The following is a 22,404-nucleotide window of genomic DNA, read 5'->3' as shown; positions in this document are numbered from 1 at the left end:
GATTCAGTCAGCTGTATCTTACAACATCATAACTATAATAATCACAGTAAAGCAGTATCTGTATTAACAAAGCCTATCTACAAGTGTATGATGACATTCTATAGCATGAAAAAGGTGTACTTCAACTCTAACTGTTGGCCTGCCAAATTGTCTCTATGCAGCCCAACAAGATGGGTCATGACGAGTCTACAGGTGTCATTGAGTATATTATGGACCACTTTACTGAGGACGATGAAGGGACGTTTACCTTCCAGATCACAGATGGAGGAGGCATAGCACAGAGCTCACTGGTTCTGATTGGAGATGGTAAGAGAGGCCAGGTCTGACTGAGCCCCAGCCTGAATACTGACACTATACTGTATACAAATTACCAGTAAAAATTTTAGACACACGTTCCTATTTACTTGGATGAGAAAGTGTGTCCATATACGTCTATTTATGTAGCTGCTGCTGTAGATTGGTTAGTCTAGTGTGCAATGGTACGTGCCATTGTCAGTTAAAGCACTAATGCATGAAGGACACTCAGTTCAAACATAGATGCTTGATTTCATAAATTATGATTCCACTCTCATACAGGAGGCCATTAGCTAGCTAATCCACTGAAAGAATCTATAGCGACGACTGGCAACCCTTTGATCTTTTAATTATTCTCTGTTTATGTGCATCTGTATGTGCACACAGCTTTCAAGGCAGCGCTGGCTGAGGCTGACTACCAGAGGAGAGAGTACATCAGAGTCAAGGAGGGTAAGGAACACAAAACATCACCCATTTTTAAGCTTGTATGAGCTTTACTCTACTAAGTCTGAGACCAGCAGAAAACTATGTTGCGAGATTTTAATCAATGAGAATACAGGAATGAAGCAGAACATCATTACTCAAACTGGGAGGTGGAACCCAAAAACTCAACACAGACCCATTTCATAGACCCATTTCAAATGGCTCACTATGAAATGAGTTCCAAATTAAGATATTTATTGAGTCCTGTAGGTGTGAGTAAAAAATCCACACCACAGTAGTATTTTGCATTAAAAGTTTTAAAGCCATACTTGATTTATGCATGAGGAAGTTAGTGGAGTTTATATAATAAAGGCCCACAAGTAATTTATTTTAAGCCTATGTCTTTTCCCTGGGCTTTTCTCTCCCGTCTCTATCCACCACAGGTCCTCACTTCAGTGAATTCCTGTCCCTTCACGTCGGAGATGACTGCTCTGTTACTCTGGTTTGCAAGGTAAACACAGCCAAACTCAATAATTATTGAATATTTACACTCCAAATAAACAGAAGGCTGGATAGCTGATTAGTCATTCTACAGAGAGTGAGTGCAGGATGTGACAATGCTGTGTAATGATAAGGTCCAAACTGAGAATAGCCAGAATTACACGGTCAGGATTTTGTCTTGGCTTTGTAAGCATGCAGCATATAATTAAAACAATTTTGAAATTAAAGTATTGTTCATATCCCTTGAGAAAATCTGAAGCAGATGTCTGTTTTATCTGTTTGTCAGTTTGGCCCAAATAAGTGCATTTTGAATAATGTAGAAACACAACAAATGTATGTAGTAGATGAATGTTGAGCAACTGTACAAAGCAGACAAAAGCTGCTTTTCAAGCATCAGCCATTTTGCATAAATAGGCTCTATATGTAGTTAAGTGTCAGTGATTAGTTAGGGTACAATATATTCCTTAACATTAAAATTCCAACAACATACTACAGGCCATGGTTATCTTGGGGGACAGAGTGGCTTTTTTATCCAGGAGATAGGGTGAGTGTAACTGCCCAAAGTGCAGATATGAGGTATCTCTTAGTCGTAATGAACCACTACATAAACTGACCTTTAGACACATCACTGACGTGTTGGATTTGCATCTTGTAATGAGTTATAAAATCAGAGGTATGCAGCAATAATGGCATTTCTAACAGGTTTCTATAAGGTGGAACTAACATGTATTTATAATAGTGCAAAACATTTTGAATGGAAATGTTGCACTTCAAGCGTTAAATAGCCCTGATGGAAGATGAGGAGCACCACATCTAAACTGGGGACTGATAAGTGACCTTTAAAGGCAGTTTTTGGGTTGAGTCCACCTGTGACTATTCGGTGCCATTAGGATTTGATGATCTGCTCTATAGAAGTTATATATAAAAAAACAGCTAAAACCTTCCTTCCTTGTTAACGATAATTATACTGAATGCTTTAATAATATGCATGATTATGTTTTTCATTGCAGGTTGCTAACTTGAAGAAGGAGTCAGAGTTCCACTGGTATAGAGAAGACACAGAGATCATCCCTGATGTGAAGCCTGACCTCGGAGCAGGAGTCTGTAAACTGCCAATTAAATTGGTAATTGCATTTTGATATTGAATGCTATAAAACTGTGTACAATACTATTACTACTATGCATGGTTATAATTGCACATATAATCATATAGTGTGGTGCAGTGGCTATTCTATGTACAGACATGCATCCAATATTTTGTTAAATAATTTAGTAATTTACAAAATTGATGCCATGTTACACAGTTTAGTATATCTCTAAGCACCTACAACAAAGACACTTTGTTCAAAAATAAGAAGTCTTCAGAATGTATTCACATTCAGAGTTCAACAAAAATGCTCTCCCATTGTTCCCTATGCTATTTTATGTGTTAACTGCTTTCTTTCTTCTCCAGTTTTCACTGAAAACAGCAGGAATTTATAAGGCCACCATCAGTGATGACAGAGGAAAAGATATGAGCCAAATTGACATCTCCGGAAAAGGTAAACATACTGTATTTTTCTTTACTAACTTATCTGAATGATTAATTAGGGGAGTAATTCACTGGCTGGCTGGCTGGTTGTCTAACTGGGCAAGAGTGAATAATAATCTACAAATTAAAAATATAAACTGAGACAAAGCTTGATGCTCATTAAAAAGTGTAAGACAGGAAAAAAATATGATAAAAATGTACAGTATACAGCATCTGTGCATGGTTAACCCTAACCTTTATTTCTCTAACTATTGTTTAAAAATAGTTCTAGCCATGTGGCAGCTTGTTAACCTGCTGGCTGTATTTGTTCCTAAGAAAATCCACTTTTTCCCCCTACAAAACTTTGTGTGAAATAAACTTAAGCTACTTCTTTATGCATTTTGATGGCAGCACTGAGCATTACTGACCTTTTCAGATAATATTTTATCCTCTCTGTATTTGAAGTTAGTAAGTATTTAATCAGTCCTTGAGGAGAGATTAGCTGAAAGACACAACTCTTCATGCATTTTTACCATTTTATCTAAGATGTGACACCACAATTTAACAGAAATATTCAAGTAATTGCTTTAGTAATGGCACCCAAGATACCGAGTCACAGGGTCTGGAGACACCTTCTCCCAAATACCCTGTAACTCTTTAAATGAGGGGTAGCAAATACCCAGACACATAAGTGCTAAGAAACACAATTAATTTAAACCAAGCCTTACTGAGCCTTGAATGCAGCCACCAGAGGGCAGCATTGTGGCTTTTTTTGTCCTCCGGGTTCTTTCACTGACCCTATATTTCTCTGCCTCATCTTCTCTAGTGTTTGAAGAAGCAATAGAAAAGATCAACCATCTGGCTGGTAGGTATCTACCTTCTACACACACATACACACATACACACACACACACACACACACACACGTGCATGCACGCACGCACGCGCGCGAGCACACACACACACACACACACACACACACAGAGGTATATACACATAACACACATCAATTAGCTCACTAACAGATATCCATATTACAAACAGTGCTAAACATCACCACCACCACCCTCAACCCACTGAAGGGATGAAGTGCAAATCATCTAAATTTAACGTGGCACAATCACACCACAGTGATAAAACATTTCGTAGCTCCATCAGCAGGCTGATACATTTCTGTTTTAAAACTCCACTGATACACACACACACACACACACACTTATCAGCATGTGGCAGAAGTTGTCATGCTGGAAGCATTTGGCCATCATGCCATCATGTGGTGAAATCACTTTAAAATTCCACTGCGCTGTCACAGTGACAGTGTGGAGGAGCATCTTACTCCTATTTTAAGAGACAGTCACTTGACAGTTCTGCAGCAACTGTTACAGCAGTGGTTGCAGAGGAGAAGAGGGTTCATTACTGTGATAATGGGAAACCATGGTGATGTCACCAGGTGGATGACACATTTGTACACTTGTAATGTGCAGCGAGCAAAGTCCCATACAGACATACAGAAGTGTAAAACTCCCTTTTGTAAAAGGCTTTAAAAAGAAAAGTAATTAAAAACCTCTGATGGTTGAAGCATTTTTTTTGAATGAAGCACACAAAAAGTCACGACTCTAAAAATCTGAACTCTTCTCCAATAATATGATTTTGCTTTCCAACCTGAATAAAGTAACATATAAAGGGAAGTCTTAAAATCAACCCTACAAATGACTGCAGATGGAAGTTTGATTTTATTTGATTAATTCTGAGAAAAAGTGCATACTGTAGCTGTCACAGCAGAGATAGACCAGGTGATTTTAAATATGCCCTCAACAACCTCTGTCACCTCCATCACCTCCTCTAGGAGCCAGTGCAGCAGAGCTGGTGATTCACTGCACAGCAACAGGCATTCAGTTGCAGTGTCACATGAAGTATTACACCTCCGAGATGAACATCACTTGGTATCATGGGTAAGGAGATACATTTATAATACTAACACTAATAATACTAATACTATTACCACTAAGAACACTACTACTTCTCCAAAAACAATAACAACTACTACTACTACTACTACAGTAAAAGTGAAAAATTAATTCTAGTATTTGTAGGGGTTTTAGAGGGACTATGAGGGTTCTTTTAAGTCTGCCTATAAGCATGCTGACCGCAAACGCATTGTTTTGCTTTTCTCTCAAGTTAAACCACCAGGAGTGGCAAAAACAATAAGCCACATAATAAAACTTGTGATAGCTGTTGGCAAGTGTTTTCATTTTCCTGGTTATTGCAATAAAATTGCCCTGTTTTGTGACAAAAATCACCCCCCTATCATTTCTTATGAAGAAGCAAGGTTTTTCTGCACTTAAAAGCACTCCATCGTACCCTAGAGATTATAAAACGTGAAAGGAGGGGAAAACAGAGAGAGAGAGAGTGGAGGAAAGGAAGGAATAAAAAAATGCTAAAAAGAAAGAAAGAAGAAGAACAAGAGAAAGATGACAGGAGGTAGTAGAGGCTTTTCTGTTATTCAATTATTCAAAGAACAAAAATTATGGAGATTAGATTTTTAACCTCTCCTCATCCTTTCTATGAGCGTGTGTGAGAGCGACAGATAGCAAAAAGAGAGAAATTGGTATCCCTAGGCGTAACATTAGGCAGGCATGTAAACATGATTTTCCATTACCTCTGAAACAGGCTTCACCCACTCGCATAGAAACTCTACACACACACACACTCACACACACACACACATATACTCACACACACACACACACACACTAACCTCTTTCCTCTCCTCTCCTCTTCTCTCCTCAGTGAGACTAAACTCTCCCACAGTGACAAGGTTGTGATTGGAGGAACCCCTGCTATGGCAACAATGGAGGTATTACATATGATGGATCATATGTGGGTAGTTTATTGGACAATAAAGCATGTCATGCAGCGGCAATGTTGCCCATCAGCAGGGCTTAAAAAGTCATCGGAGTGCCTTTGAAGAGATGACACCAGGGCAACTTTGAGATAAATTAAAAAGATAATCTCACCTTTTAGAATGGGTAGCTAATGAATAAAATCCTCAAACATTTTGAATTCATTAACATTCATTAATTAAACAGTGTATCTTCTTTTTACTTTTGAGAATCATAATTGTAATTACCTTGCAGATAAATTGACATTTCTTAAACCATTAATTACAGACATACAGGCATAAATAAACAGCTGGACACTGGTAAATTGATGGGTTTGTTGGTTGCATGACAGATTGGTTAATTAGCTGATTTAATTACAGGTGATTGAGCCAACAGAGAAGGATAAAGGAGTGTACTCCATCGTGATCACAGACCCTGAAGACTCACATAAACGCTCACTGGACCTCAGTGGTGACGGTCAGTAGACCTTGTCTGTCTCTCTCTGTCTTTTGCTTATTCTCACTCTTTTTATTGATGTTACAGTAAAAAAGGGTATTAGAAACAACACAGTCATTTGTTTTCATTGAGCTCTTGGCTTCAATTTGCAGTTTAAGACTTTAAAGTAACAATCCACTCAAAACCTATGTTTTGAGTATCAGTATTTGAGCTGTAGAAAGTTGCAATTTGCTCTTTTACGGACAATTACTGCTGTGGTCAGCTTGAATTCATGTCAGTTACAACAGTTTCCAATTGTATCAAGTTTTCATGTGGAAAATGTATCAAAATGTCCACAAAAACTTCTTAAACCACTCCTGTAGCAAATAATCAACTTCTCCTCTGTCCATCCATATGGACACAAACATGCAAATATTTATACGTGCATTGTTTCCATGTTCCATTATTTTCATCCTCAAGTTCAGAAGCTACGTCAGAAGTAGTGCATTGAGCCATTTTAGTATAACCATACATTTCACCAGAATATGTTAAACTGACATTCATTGAAACTGGGCACTGCTGCATTTGTTCATGAAGGAGTAAGCAAGACACACCTTCTTACAGCCACCTTTTAGGCCAGGGTTGAATGTTTTTAAACTGAAATGGTGGATTAAGGAATTGTTGTTGCAGCAATTCCCTTTATGCCAGACGAATAAAAGTGACCTTGACCTTGAATTAATGTTGTGAACAGTGGCAGTGAAATTCTGTTTTTGTCTTTTACAGTATATGAGAAGGCCTTCGTTGAGTTCCAGAAACTCAAGTAAGACTCTCAAATCTGATTCTTTACCCGTGCACTGCATTACTGCATTATCATTATTATTATTATTTCTTTTTATTTTGATAAATTCAAAGGACAAAGTTCACTCTATCTATACTCTAACTCTATATGATATGTTGACACATTGATTATGACTTAATTTAATTCCTGAAGATAACATCTAAGATATTAAATTGCTTAGCGAATAAATAGAATAAAAAGTCAGTAGACAATTTCAAACAAGCAACTTGAGTTGAACTTCTACACACACACAATACTCTACTGATAACAACATTCATGTAGCATGCACCATGCATGTCCTGCACACCCTTCCAATAATGCCATCAATTTAAACTGTCAATGCACTGCTCACTTTTTTTGATCTAACCTCTTTGATGCTGTTTTACTGTACTGTTTGCGAACACTGCCACTGCTGCGTCAACAGAGTTCAACAGGCAGACTGAACTGCTACTTTTGAAATGTTCAGAATAAGCAGTATAAAGAAAACAGAGCTGATTAAAGTTCTTTCTCTACCTTTAAGTCAAACAATTTAAATTTTCAGAACCCAAATTTTCAGTATACTATAATATCAGAAATCTATGTTTAAAATACAGGCATTCAGGTAGCACAGATCCTTTGGGGTCCTTTGACTAATTGGGCCAAAGCGAAACCCTACACACTGAATTTTGCAAACCCATTTAGAAAAATCGATTCAAAGTCCAAATTATAAACACTGCATGCAGAATGGAAGCCATCCAAATCCCTTTTCTAATTAACATTCAAAAAGAGACATTTAAGCACAAGATTTTAGCAACACATTGAAACAAATGACACCCTGTTGCCCTTTTGATTGAGCATCAACATGCCAAGAGGAGAGCAGAGTTCCCTGAACCATCTGGTCCTGTGGCTGACCTCTGGTCCTCCATGCTGCTACGACAGTCCTCACCTGGTTATTACAAAGCAGTATCATTTTTCAAATGGAAAAATTCACTATAGTCGCAGAGTAAACTACAGTATAATTGTGGCTTGGCTCTCAACCCAGAATATCTTGTGGCAATCCATCTGACCACTGTAACTAACCTAAAAATGGAGGAGATATTATGTGTGTGGACAGTGAGCAGAGCCAGGTAATGAAACAGACCATTAAGCAAACCTGGTTGTACTACTAGTTGCATTTGGTAGAATTACAAGTATTATTATTTGTTGAATTCTTTATTTTGAGAGACAAATTTACACTGAAAGGTTCATATTTAGGTTACAGTGTACATTTATATTTTATATGATTAATATAGTACCACTATGAGAGAGAGAAATAATTCTAACGTTTCTTCCTGTGTGTTTCAGGGCTGAGGCCTATGCTGAAAGGAGTGAGTGCATCCTTCCATTCTCCATGTTTCTTTATACAATAGTTACTTTTCCCCCATATATTGCTGTTTAAAAGTTATCAGTGTTCAGGTATTTTCTCACAATGAATAAAGCTACTGGTTGTTTAGTTGTGTTACAGAAAATTAAGGCACAAAGTCCACCATGACTGCAAAAAGCAATAAGGAGATAATGCACAATGATACTGCACAATTAATAATGTTTTTTTTTCAGACCGTGGTAAGGTGGTGGGAGGACTGCCTGATGTGGTCACCATTATGGAAAAGAAGGTAATGTCTGAGTATGTGTGATTGTGGGATTTCTGTCTCTGTACAGTAAATGTGTACATGTTTGTCTAAGAAGTAATCTTTATGCCTCCTATAGACCCTGAGTTTAACATGTACAGTGTGTGGAGATCCCAGGGCTCAAGTCTCATGGCTGAAGAATGGAGCAGAGGTCGAACCTGATGATCAGGTAAAAACTTCTGCAACCCGCAAACCAAACCCCCTCCTTCCTGTCTCATGATTAATTACCTTATTAAGCAGACAGAATTGAGATAGCATGTTTCTATTAACTTGTCTGGTGATACCATAGAAATCAGTATGTGTCTACTGGTTTTGTTACTCCTGGTGGCTTTGATTGTGTTTGAATCTTCAGCACACTCTTTGGATTCATATAGATAGTATCTTAAAGGGCAGAATCTGTACTGTGAAATACAATAATGGCTCAGTGACATTAGCCTGAATAAGGAATTAGATCTTTAACATTATATGTAAACTTATATAAATTTATGATAGTATTGTCTGAGTAGTGTATGGGATCAATTCATTTTCAATCTGTACACAAAATTGAAACTTGAGAAATAGAGAAGATCCCTATTGATACACTTTAGTTCCCTGTTGGAAAATGACTGATTGCACTGCTGGAAGTCTCTATACAGCCTCCATATGTCCCACCGAGGTGATCAGGATTAAGGGAAACAAAGGGCCTACCTGCTTTTGGGGGAGACTTTCAGCACGACTTATAATCCCTCACTGGGGGGATCTACATACTTTAGGTGAGGTCAATATTATCAGCACACTCCTGGATTGGCAAGGAACAAATCTACTTCTCATAACTCATTGACCTACTTGCCAACCAGTATAAGTCTACAGTCTGTCCCCAGTCAGTAGAGGCTCTTTCAACAGCTTCAGCACCATGCCGCTCCTAATGGCTTTGAAGATTTAAGTTTGAGAAAACCCCAGTCCAGGAGGAATACAGTATGTGTTGAAGTCTGCCCTCTTCTTTATTCATTCCCTCACCTGCTAATAATCTGTCTATAACAAGAACTGACGTCCTTGGTGATCTGTTTTCCAAACCTCAGGAGAGTCTCTCCCCTACAAAGTTACCACAGAGGCTATTGAAGCTATTAACAGAAAAACAAGCAGAAATACAGTACCAGTCAAAAGTTTGGACACAGATCCAGGTACACAGATCCAGAGAATATTGCACTGAAACTCAGAGTATAAGTATGTTGGAGCAGGTGGTGAATACCAGAAGGTAAAGGTAAAGTAAACATTTTGTCACTAAGTATGAGCTGTACCTGTGTACTGTACTGTGCACCAGTACCACCATAAATCCTATAATCACTTAATATTATGAGTCAAATTAAGGAAAGAGTAGCTTAACAAGACTCATCTGTGAAGGAATTTTCATGTATATTATATATGAATACACCTTAAACCAAGCAAGCAGGGAGGAGCAGACGGCTGTCCTCTCCCCAGTCAAGCTTATCTGTCTTCGTGGCCATTGCCACGAGAACCTTGGCACTGAAGCAAACAATCTTATGGCAAGGTTTAGTTATGTTTTGTCTAGAGCCAAGGACGTGTGGTTAACAAATCCTTATTGGAAGTTCTAACTAAAGCATAACTAAGCATTGCTGAGGGCTCTCCTTCAGACTTTGGGGTATTCACCTCAGTGTCCACTCTGTGCACTTATCCCAATGTCTCCTTGGTTGATCAAGTTGCCAATAAATCTTTTTCAAGACATCCAAATCTCCCGGTGTTTATGAAACAGCAAGCTCAAGATTTCTACAACATCACCCACAAATGAACCTAGGTTATGTCTAATAAATGAATGCAATTATCCAAAACCATAAAACATGTTAATTATAAAAAGGCCATTAACTGAAAATATGGCATGTATGGCCAGGTCTATTTGATTTTTAGGCCAGAGTTTTTTAATTTCTCAAAATGAAAAAGGCAATTGTTTCTCTTAATAGGAATGTAATTACACTGCTACTGTTTTAGAGCCACTCCATAAAAATTAACAAATGTCCAGACCTTGCAAATGAGTGGGCAGGTATGAGAGAGGGAAATTAAAATAGGCTACTGTATTTTCTCTCACTAATCACATTGTACATGTAAGAAAAAAAGTACTCTATCTAGTCTCAGGTGGCTTAAACATAAATAAAACATAGATTTTGTGTTTTGTGTTTTCAAGAAGTAAAGATGGAATATAGTTTTATTTGTATCATCATTTAATTTCGTCATATTCTGTTTTTTTGTGGGGGTTTTTTTTATTTCCCTCCCATCTGTGTCAACATTGGTAAGCTGACAAGGCTCAGTGGAATCGAATAAAATAAAATAGAATAGGACGTTGGTTCCTGTGTTGAGCAAGCCCATCTAGCAATGCTCAATTTTTGTTAACAAGAAGTGGTAATCAAAGCTCATGCTGCTGCTTTGACTAAAAGATAAATCAATGTTTAAATAAAACTTTAAGTGACAGGCCTTTTAAATGTTAAATCATGCTAAACTCCCCATGCTGCCTTTCACACTTATTTAACTTTTAATTTCATTTTTTCAGTACGTGGTCTCCCTGGATCAGGGCAGGTTTGCCAGTCTGACGATCAAAGGTGTTTCCATGGAGGATTCTGGCAGATATACCATGATTGTCCAGAACAAATACGGAGGGGAGTCTGTGGATATAGTGGTGAGTGTCACTGCTGTGTACCACAAATGACTGGATTTACTCAAAGCCATGAAAACTTCTCGGCCATCTGTGGTACAAATCGTGTTTTTTCACTGGGGCCTAACAGTGAGATATTTTTGTGATCACATTTGTATGTAGCTCAGAGCTGTTACAGAGCTGATATATGACTTTGTGACTTTTGTCTGACCCCGATTTGAGTTTCAACATGGAAAATACTGCAAAATACTGACGTAGAACAATCTTTACTTAAAGCTCAAAATTATGTGTTTAAATGCACAATTTTGCAAGAACGTCTTCTCTTCTTTTTATTGTCATACCTACATACAGTGGAGTAAATGTATGTATGATAAATGAAATAATATTAAAATGATGTCTGAATCTTTCTCTGTCACCCTCCAGGTCAGTGTCTACCGCCATGGAGAGAAAATTCCTGAGGCGAAACCAACTCTGACCCCTAAAACAATCATCCCTCCCAAACTCCCCATTGAGATCCCTCAACCCAAGGCCCATGCTGCTCCTAGCCCTGCCCCCTCTTCTCCTAGCCCCGCCCCCCCGAAGGCAGCTCCAGGAAGAGGAGTGAAGAGCCCCACTCCCACTAGGAGGAAGTAAAAAGCAGAGCAGTTATAACAGAGGAAGAAACATATTCAGACACTGGTGAACATGTAGACCACCCATAGTTTAGAAGCTTTCATTGGTATCTTCTATCTGGACAAATATTATACTATTAAATGAAATGGTGCTAACACATTTGACCTTAAATAAGAGAGTTGGAAAAATCCTAATAACTAAAATAATTCTCATAACTGTGATAGAAAGCAAATAAATTAAAAAATGAAAAAAAAAATTAACTGTACCTGTGTGAGATCATTTTATGAAAACACAAATACATTAAATGATTCAAATATATAACTAATTCATATCTGAACATGACTGAACTGGAAATGAGTTGCGTTGAAATGAAATGAAACTGGAATAAAACTATTGCTGGAAAATGAATGAAATCTGTTTTAATTAACACTGTAATGTTCTGTAAGTGAGGCAGAGATATTGAGTGAGTAAGTGTACTTCCAGGACAGCCATGTATATAAATGTTATCAAAATCCACAGTAAATAATAATTATCAGTCTAATGTGAATCTGACTAAACTAAAGGTATTTAAAAATCAGTGATGAACACATCATATGATTAAAGAGACACAATACAGAGCATAGTTTTTAGTGCTGGATAAGCGGTAGGAAAAGGATGGATGGACAGAGCATAGTGTTCACCACTACGGAGACATCTGCTTAGAATGCTTGATCTTTATTCACTGTCCTAAAACAAGTTCAACTATGTCATATCAATAGTTTTGTAATTTAGGAACAATCGCTTTGATATGATCTCATCAGTATTCAAATAAAAAAAACATGTTTCTCATGTCTGTACTTTTGATGGTTTGCAAATATATATGTTTGCCTTAATGAGAAATTTCTTAATTCCTCCTCAAACACAGAAACACTACTACCACCACTCTTTGAAGATGGGGCCAAGCCAAGCCGTGGCCGTATGGAGAGAGGTGTGCCAACTCTGCCTATAGGGAGGGGCGGCTTTGCATATGATCAATGGCTTGGCTCAGTCTCACAGTCATGAAACGTGTTTTATACATGAAGGATTTAATTTACATGTTTCAGAAAATCTCTGTCATATAATGGTTCCTGCAGGATGTTGATGCATAAGTCTTGAATGTGTCTCACAGCCTCAGTATCACCACTACATCCAAGAAGATGAACATCCACGCTATGTAGTTTTTACTGTCCTTAAAAAATAATGCTAACTTTCACAAAGAACATATTAACACAGGTACAGAGAGAAATTGGTCAAAGCCATCATTAGGCTGCCACCTCTTCAACACTGCCAACTGATGGCTGCAAATATAGCACCACAGTGACATACTGATGATGCTGAAGATCAGCTAGCAGTGAATCACTACTTAGTAAACCAGAGCTGTGGAGCAGGGCTGTCACACTGACACTGCCGCCACAGCAAACTGTCATAACCAAATTCTGCTTAATATTGACTCCAACTGTTAGCACGAAAAATATTTGGGGAAAATCTATATGCATTCTACCTTACAGCCAAATATCAATAATCTACAGTCCTCCTGGTCATCAGCCAATAGCAGAAACACACATGCTATAAGACGGCGGGTTGAAAGGCTTGTGCCCAAGCGCAGGAAGTAGTGATGGCAGAGCTGATGAAAAGATGGCTGATGAGATTTGTGGTTCATTAAAGCTGATGAGAGGAGAGCAGACGGAGAGGAAAGAGGGAGGGGAGGAGGGTAAATTCATTGTTTCTGTGTTTGCTGTTGCTAATAAAAGAAAAGAGATTACACTTTGCTGAGCCTGTTTATTCATTCTGTCAGAGAACCAGAGACGGATTGAGTGAGCGAGGGAGCTGGAGTAATGGAGAAACTGAAAGAAAGAAAGTCAGACTGCGAGGTTACTGTTGTTTTGTGTTACTTTTGTTGGTGCTGAGAGTGCCGCGGCAGTACGAGACAAGTCTTGTCATGCTAGTTAACAAGGTGAGAATGAGTTGAGTGATTGAATGAAAAGGAGAGGGATAAAGTGTGAGGGGTGCCGTGTGTGTGTGTAGTTGTTTGTTAAGTTATTTTGCTATTGTTGCTGTCTTTTTGGGACATGAAGACAGATCTCAACATGTCATAAATGGAGTGTCTAAGTGTGAAAAGAAGGGAAAGACACACTGAGACAAAGTATGTGTGAGAGAGAGACGAATGTAGATAATTCAGTGTTTCGTGGCAATAAAGGACTTCTGAAGTGTGACAGAGAAAGACAGGAAGAGAACAAGACTTGTATGTTTAGAGAGAATGAGAGGGAGAGAGACAGAGATCTGAATCATTTTGATGTTTCACTGATCATCTGCTGTGAGATCATTTTCCTGACTTTTTCATTAATTTTCACATTTTTAATCAACATAATTACTGAGAATCCAAATGTTGCCATGACAACTAACTTTTAATTTCAATAAACTTGGAAAAGGACTCATCTGACACACAAACAGATGCATACACACCACCACACGCATAAGCACACATGCACACACACAGCCATGTACACACACACACACACACACACACACATATAGACAGCTGCTATCTAAATGGAATAGCTAGCCAGTACTGATAGCATGAAATTGTGTTTCCAAATATAACACCGTGTCATTGGAGTGTGTGACTGTGTGTGTATGCGTGTGTGTTGAGAGAAAGATGTATGCTCTTCTACAGTCCTCCACACGGGGGCACTATGGTAACATGCACACACATACAGACACTCTTCTTCAGTTTTAGGCACATGCACAGACTTGCTCACACATATGCACACACATGGATAGACAGGCCCGTCCTAATTAAAGCAGCGCTGTTCAAACAATGAGATAAACTAGGAGCAGAGACATTTTTGGGTGTGCACTGACACACAGGCACATTTTAAAATACTGCTATAACACACACACATATGTACATGCACATACACAGACACACACACACACTTTTTAATTTGCAGTTTGTATTGTGGGGGTAAATGCTAACAATTATTCTGATGATGATATTGATTACTACTGATTTTTGCCTAAAGAGAGAGGAGGAGAGAGGTGCGCAGAGGGATATGAAAGGAGGGTGAGGATTGAGGGAAGGAGGAAAGAGAGGAGAGGAACTAATAAAGAAAAGAGTAATAAAAGAATTATAGAGCTTGTCTCTATGAGAGAGGACAGGAGGTTGAAGGTAATGTGGAGGGAGAGAAAGAGAACTGGGAGGGAGTATGAAGGGAAAGGTGTGGGAGACAAAAGAGGAAAAGATGAAGGGTAGAAAAAAGGGAACGAGCAGGAGAGACAAGAGAGGGACACAAGCAGTGAGGTGGAAGGTAGTGAGAGGAGTTGATTGAAGCAACAGACCTCTATTTTGAAAGCGTATTGCATCAGGTGCACATTGTTGGTTTCCACTTTTTGTCTCATGGCCATAAAAATCCTCACACTACACAATCAGACTCGACTGGTGTGTCACACACTTTACTATAAATGAAAATAAACCTGCTTGTTTCGGAGTCATCAGCCATGTCAGCACCTCCAATCTCACAGGAGCGCTCAGAAAATCTCTGCACATGCTGCATTGTAAATCGAAAATTTGACATAATCAACACAGCTGGAATGTGTCTGCTCATTGATTAGGCTGGTAAAGGTTGAATTTGTAAAACCATTGCACTACCAGAAAATCCTTGGCTGACCAGCAGCCCTGTCTAAACTCTGTCTGGGATTTCCCCTCAGACAAGTAGTAGATCTAGAGTAAATCAGCCCAGCAATCCTCCACTGTACCTCCAGCCTGACTACTGCAATGTTTATCCTGTGTAATACAAATGGTCATATAAATGATTTAGAGGTCACTGATCACATAAAGAGCAAAGGCCAGGGACAGAGGTGAGGATGGTAAGACTGAAAGATGAGGCAGGAAGGAGAGACAACCTGAACATATACAAGTTTTTAAATTTACATAGGCCTATTATTTATTATATGCATTTCCTTCAGGTGAAAACTGACTCATCTTAACAAGGAGGCCAGCTTATTGTTCACATCTGGTATTTTTCCAGTGATATTAAGTGATGCTTTGCAGGGGAAACATACTTCTCCCTCTGCAGAGAAGTCAGGTAACTCAGCTACACAGCAACTCCCCTGGAGCTCGTAGTGACTTAATGGCTACTGGAGGCTTCAGCGGGGCGGATGCTTGACAACGTGGGGACTTAAACCCTGGATCTCTGGTCCAAGGACATCCTGCCTACTTGCCATTCCACGCTGCAGCCCTAATGCCACTCTGCCGGGATATTGTAGGCTCTTACACGCATTAAATCCAGAGGCATTGTTTGTGTCAACACCGTGCAATAAATCATCTTCTAGACTGAAAGAACCATAAGGATCTGCTTTGTTTTTGGGAGAGCCACGTTGAAAGGGGTGGTACAGTAGCTCACTGTCTTATAGTAACACAAAAGAACACGCAAATTCTCATTTCCATGTTCCTGTGGATTCTTCCAGGTCTCACATTATGGAGAAATGAAAGTTGTTTTGATTTGAATTTCTAAATTGCTCACATTTATGAATGTGACTCACCATCTGTCTGAGCCCGTGTCACCCTGCCCTGCATGGAAATGGGGTAGAGACAGTGGAGAGAGAAAATGAATAGTTGTTTTCTGAAACTAGAAAAATGTTTTCAAGCTAGTTTGAATGGAGTCTGTGAGAACTATAGAGTATGAGAGTGATGTGTGATTTTAACTTCAGCTGCTTTTTCCTGGAAAGCTGACTTATTTTTTAGATGGAAGACTCTCATCTGACAGCACTGTTCTTCTACCCTCACAGCTGAATTACTAACAAAAATGAAGTCGGTATTACCATTTTATTTCTCAGTCTCTGTCTCTCTGCCTCCATCTCTCTCTCACTCATATCTCTCTACTCTCTATTCAGTTCTAGCCCCCTTTATTCCTCTATTTCTTCTCTCTTTCAGTCTCTCCTCCCTCACTCTTTTGTCACTCCTTCTCCAATCACTGTGAAATTGCAAGGCGGCTGGTTGGGAACTTTTCTGACAGAGAAATTTGGCTCCGATCAGAATCACTAGTGAGCATTCCTGCATTCCTTTCCCAATTTAAATGATTTTGCAGCTTCACAGGCACACCCACCCAGACAGCCAGACATATTCATATTGACACTTTGAAAATCTCCCGTCCTCTCTTTCTCTTTTGCACACACTCACTCTTTCATTTATCTCTCTCTTTCTCTCTGTCACAAACACACACATACAAAAACACAATTCACACCTAAAGGTGGTGTTACTGGCGAGGTGCCAATAACAGGGGCCCATACAGTTACTTCACTGACTTGTTTAGCAGAGAAAACAGATGAGAGACGAACGAAGAGAGGCTGCAGCTGGAAGAAGAGACAGAGATGCGAAGGCGGATAGATGGAGTGACAGTTTAGCAAAGTGTATCATTAAAACGTGAATAATATGTTTATCCTGGTGCATATTTGGGTTGCACAATGCACTACGATGCACTGTCACACAATAATGCCTTATTTCCTCCAAAACTGCATGCAGATGAATTTTAGCTCCTTGGAAACAGCGCAGTCCCTGATGTGTGTCAACATGTGGAAGTCACACAGACAAAGGGAGCTGTCGAGTCTGCTGGCAGTTTTCATTTTTTTCTTGATGTGTGGGGGCCAGCTGTCTTACTGAGATTATTATGTGAAGGCACTATACCCGCTTTGCCTCACCTGTCTGTTCCATGCATCAGATGTTCTTCTTGACTTTTTGCGTTGAACTGCTGAGGCACAGTGAACAGGTGTCTGCACCTTCTCAGGCTAAGGGGCAGATTCAGAGGAAGAAGCTACATTGTAATCACCCTCTTCAAATTCAATTTTTACCCTGCCTCTGAAGCAATCAAGCCATCAACAGCAAGCAGCACTGCCAAGAGTCATGAGCATTCATTCACTTCTTGATTTCAACACCATGTATCATTTCAGATACTCCAAAATGTTCCTGCAGTCTTATCTCAGGTTGTTATGAACGTCTTTTGCTTTCTTACTGAATTAAAATACTAAAATATTGATCCTCACCTCACCGTCTGTAGTCTATTCATCATCTTCTGAACTTACATAAGCAATCAAATGAGTGAACAAGGTTTCTTTTAATCTTTCTTGAGCAAAAGACAGTCGCACATCTGAGTAGTAATGCCCCGTGGTGTGCTGTACAGACAAGTTTGTGTAAACAAAACAGCGAAAACAAAGCAATCTGCTGAACAAAAGGCATATTTAAAGTATAGAAGAAGTCATGGAGCAGCAACAATAACTTCATTTTATGTAAATGCCCCCTATGTTAGTCTATTGAACAAATCCTTAACCCAGCACTTTCTAATCTTTCTAATAACCACTATCATCACAACAATATTCTCAGTGCCTTACTAAATACTTGTGACAAAATGTATTCATATTGGTGTTTTCTGATCTGCTACCTGGTTATGTTTAGGCAACTTCAACTACTTGGTTGAGGTCAGGGAAAGAATGTAGTTATGTTGCTAAAAGAAACCAACATTAACTTTTTGCCAGAGAGGATACAAACAGAGGTCCCTGCTTCTGGGAGCTGTGACACTCCGGATGTTGCTTTTGAGAGACAAAAGATTGATATCTCTGAGCTATCATTTTGTTACACTACATTTATGGATAAACCACTAAATCAAACTTTATATACAGACAAATCTGCAGATTATTTTCTCCATTAATCTTTTAGTCTATAAAATGTTAAAAAATAGTTCAAATTTCTCTGAGCGCACAATGTGCTCAATTTGTCTTGTCCAGTCAACAGCCCAAAACACAAAGATGTTCAGTTTATTATCATGTACGACAAAGAAAACTAGCCAATCTTCACATTTGAGAAGATGGAACCAGAGCATATTTGGCATTTGCTTGAAAAATTACTGAAACGATGAATCGATTATCAAAATAGTCACAGATTAATTTTCTGTTGATTAACTAATCATTGCAGCTCTAATATAGACAATAATCATCACTGTGTGGTCTATAGATTATATAGCAGTATATATTATGATAAAACTTGAGCTTGCACCACATGTATTTCTAATTAAAAGGGTTTCATTTTATTTATTTATTTTTTGGCTGATAAAGCCGTAGAAACTACAGCCTACACTTTGTTTAGTAAGGACAATATGTGAGGTCAAAAGCCTTTGGGTCAAATCCAGCCTTTGGTAATGTGAAGGGAGCGGTTTAAGTCCAGCAGAGAGCTATTACTGCTGTGTGAAAGTATGTTTTAATATGCATGCATAGACATGAAAGTACAGTGGTTGTGGTTGTGACCTTACAATTAGAGGAGAGGACTCTTGCCCACAAGGTCCTGAGGATCAAATTCACCAGCAGCAGTGTAATGAGAAAGACTCAAATCTGAGACACCCCTGCTGTCACTGAATACATTATATGTGTATTTAACTATGTGCCATTTCTGCTACATGCAGGTGCAGTGTGTGTGCTGTATGTTGTGATGGAGCCACAGGTTGAGGTGCCCATCATATTTTAAAGCTATTGCATTCAGGCTGACTCATGGTCAGTGTAATTCTGTATCTTTCTTACTTCCTCTCTCTAATCTTACACCTCTCTGAATCCATCCACTAACAACAAGAAATTACTTGAAAGTTGCAACATTTGAGATAAAAGCCTTCAAGTTGTCTCCCCTCTCTGATCTGCTTTTTTTTCTCCTTGTGGTATTGAATAAAATGATTCACTTTGAACTTTTCAACCTGTTGCAGTACAAATCATCTATATGTTTTCTGTGTTTTAAATGTGTAAAATCTCTTAGCTTTACTGAAATCCGCCTGTGCAGAACCAGGTCAGAAGGTAGCAGTAAATGTTTTAACTTTTTGCTCTCGTCTTCTGTTCGGTTTTAAATCTGCTGAAACTTTAGAAATCCCTGCAGAGACTTAACAGTATAAAAATGTTCTCACTTTCTGAACTGTTGCCAAAACATATTTATTCTTGATTGAATGCAATCGGTAGGTGCTCCTGCTCCTTCTGTACCAAAGTATTAGTGAGCCCTTTTTCCTGTACTGCGCCACCTGCTATTTCACCATGTTCACCCTCACCAATAGAAACAAGCTCCTGAAAATCACTAACATATCTTCTAAAATAATTGGCCTCCCCACTCCCAACCTGCCAGACCTCATTGACACTGCCACCACTCGCAGAGCACTGACCATAGCGCACAATCCCTGCCACCCCCTCAACCCATACTTCACCCTCCTACCCTCTGGCCGCGGAATACAGAGAACTATTCAGCAAAAAAACAAGGTTTTGGAGGAGTTTTGTGCCCTCAGCAATTAATGCTTTAAATAGCCTGGGCACACTGCGTTGTTGTGATGTTCTTGTTTGTTTATATCCTGTTTTGAGTGTTACTTGTTTTGAGTATTTGATTGTGTACAGACTGTGAAAGCAAATTTCCTCTATAAAGGACAATACAGAATGAATCCGAATCTCCTATTCATCACAGTATATTGCACAACACCAGTCCAGTTCTTGTTGGTAGTGTGCCTATAAGCTGTTTTTTAGGAACGACAATAATCAACAGACAAGAAGAAGTTGGAGTTCATAAGTTGGATTTAGCGTGAATACTAATATTAATATACAATTGCTAAAGTATGACAGAACCCCCACAGATGGTTGTCACAAAATATTAACAATTAATCTGTTCTTCTTGATGGGACTGATAACATTAATACCTCATATCTGACTGACACTGTCAAGATAAATTTCAAAGATTTTGAGAAATATTGTATGTTCCATTCTTTAAAAAAAAAAAGTTATCAAACAGAAACCATTCAAAATGATATTGCATTATGTCTCTTTTATGTAGCCTAAATCAAACCTATCTGCTTCTAAATAATTTGATTTAATTGCTTTGTATTTCTCCTCTCAGCTCCTGAATGTGATTTTATTTCATTTGACTGTCACTGTAACACTGTTTGGTTGGTTCAACTCTCAACTCTTCCTTCAACAAATCATAGGAGCTTGATTGTGCCATTTACAGTATTTGTATTTGCGTGAGTGACGGGAGGTCCCTTTTAATCAACAGTGACCCAGTGAGCTCTGATAAACCTCCACATTCTTGTGATTTAACAGGTATTGTAACTGTGACAGTAACCGGATATACAAATACAAGTAGCCACTTGACTACTTGCAAAATACAAACTAAAACAAATAAATATTACTTTTTAAAATATATTACTTTGTAGTTTTTAATAATAATAATAATAATAATAATAATAATAATAATAATAATAATAATAAAAGTAGCTGCGATGTAGTGAACTACTTCTGCCATGTTGCTGTAGCTTAGCTTGCTACATTTCTCTGGGAGATAGCTTCATTGTAATGGAGCTTCATTTAATGTAGAGTAACTGGTAGCTTAGCTCACTACACTTTCCAAGTAGCATGCCCAACACTGTGTGTCAGCAGGATGCTGTTGCTCCTGGCAGCTGGCCCGTACACTTCCCCTGTCATGGCCAATCATTGTCAAGAGGACCGCAGCCCCTCCACACACACATACACACAAACACTTTTTTTCTCTCTCTAGTAATATAAGGGTCAGTTATTCAGTCACCCGTGCCTGTTATTCTCTTTGCTTTCATATACACACAGAGTGAAAGACATCGACAAGCTGCAATAAAATTGTACATAGCAAGTCCTTGACTATGTTCAGACATTTCAACCTTAGAACAAAGGTACACACATACTCAGTGATCCTGAACACAACTGAAACATGGTTGTGTGTGTGAATGATTGCCTACAGTAGGTGGTTCATGTGTGTGTTCCAGCACATGGTAAATAAAAAAGAGAAGCTCTGACCTTTTCAAGCTAAGGTGAAGAGCTCAAAATGTCTCATAATGCACTGAGAAATGAAAAATGGATAATTCCATAGAATTCCATGGAAGAAAAATAAATAAATAAAAGGGAAGGTTTGTGATAATAATAAGTATAAACTTTATTTATATAGCACTTTTCAAAAAACAAGTTTTCAAAGTGCTTCACAGACATAAAAACAGGAAATACAATGGAATAACAAATTAGAATAAATTCTATGCAATCAAGAAATAGAAACATGGATAAAAGACAATTAATAAAAATCTTAATAAATAAATGAATAAAAGCATAATACAAGGAAAAACTCTAATTAAAAGCCATTTTATAAAAATGAGTTTTTAAAAGACTTTTAAAAGAGGACACTGAGGTAGCTTTTCTGATTCTCAATGGAAGGTTATTTCACAGTTGTGGAGCCCTTACAGCAAATGCCCTACCACCCTGTGTCTCAAGCCTTGCCCTGGGGGCTGAGAGCAACAGCTGGTCTGCAGATCTGAGAGTACGAGCAGGGGTGTAAGGGGTGGGAGGGTCGATAATGTAAGAAGGGGCAAGGCCACTCAGTGATGTAAAAACAAGCAATAAAATTTTAAAGTCAATTCTGAACACCACAGGTAACCAGTGCAATGAGGCGAGAACAGGGAAAATGTGCTCATATTTTCGAGTTCTTGTAAGAACCCTAGGTACAAGTTGGAGGTGGTTAATGGATTTCTGAGTCCAGCAAATAATGAGTTACAGTAATCTAGATGGCCAGAGACAAAATC

General features: G+C 38.6%; 1 protein-coding gene across 1 annotated transcript in view; it reads left to right on the top strand.

Annotated features, from left to right (window-relative positions):
- Positions 1-11,829, top strand: part of myom2b (myomesin 2b) — a 31,417-nt gene extending 19,588 nt beyond the window's left edge. The window contains exons 26-40 of the mRNA XM_042421980.1: positions 162-306; positions 682-744; positions 1,161-1,228; positions 2,229-2,342; positions 2,672-2,759; positions 3,555-3,593; positions 4,575-4,680; positions 5,519-5,585; positions 5,991-6,087; positions 6,829-6,865; positions 8,207-8,229; positions 8,459-8,514; positions 8,609-8,698; positions 11,069-11,194; positions 11,594-11,829. Of these exons, the coding sequence (XP_042277914.1) occupies positions 162-306; positions 682-744; positions 1,161-1,228; positions 2,229-2,342; positions 2,672-2,759; positions 3,555-3,593; positions 4,575-4,680; positions 5,519-5,585; positions 5,991-6,087; positions 6,829-6,865; positions 8,207-8,229; positions 8,459-8,514; positions 8,609-8,698; positions 11,069-11,194; positions 11,594-11,803 (1,329 nt within the window). The 3' untranslated portion in view covers positions 11,804-11,829. The remainder of the gene's footprint in view (positions 1-161; positions 307-681; positions 745-1,160; positions 1,229-2,228; positions 2,343-2,671; positions 2,760-3,554; positions 3,594-4,574; positions 4,681-5,518; positions 5,586-5,990; positions 6,088-6,828; positions 6,866-8,206; positions 8,230-8,458; positions 8,515-8,608; positions 8,699-11,068; positions 11,195-11,593) is intronic.
- Positions 11,830-22,404: the final 10,575 nt, after the last annotated feature.

Source organism: Thunnus maccoyii, chromosome 1 (genome assembly GCF_910596095.1).
Source record: "Thunnus maccoyii chromosome 1, fThuMac1.1, whole genome shotgun sequence".
NCBI classification, from domain to species: Eukaryota; Metazoa; Chordata; class Actinopteri; order Scombriformes; family Scombridae; genus Thunnus; species Thunnus maccoyii.
The sequence above is the reverse complement of the archived record's forward strand: the minus strand, read 5'-3'. Positions and strand labels throughout refer to the sequence as shown.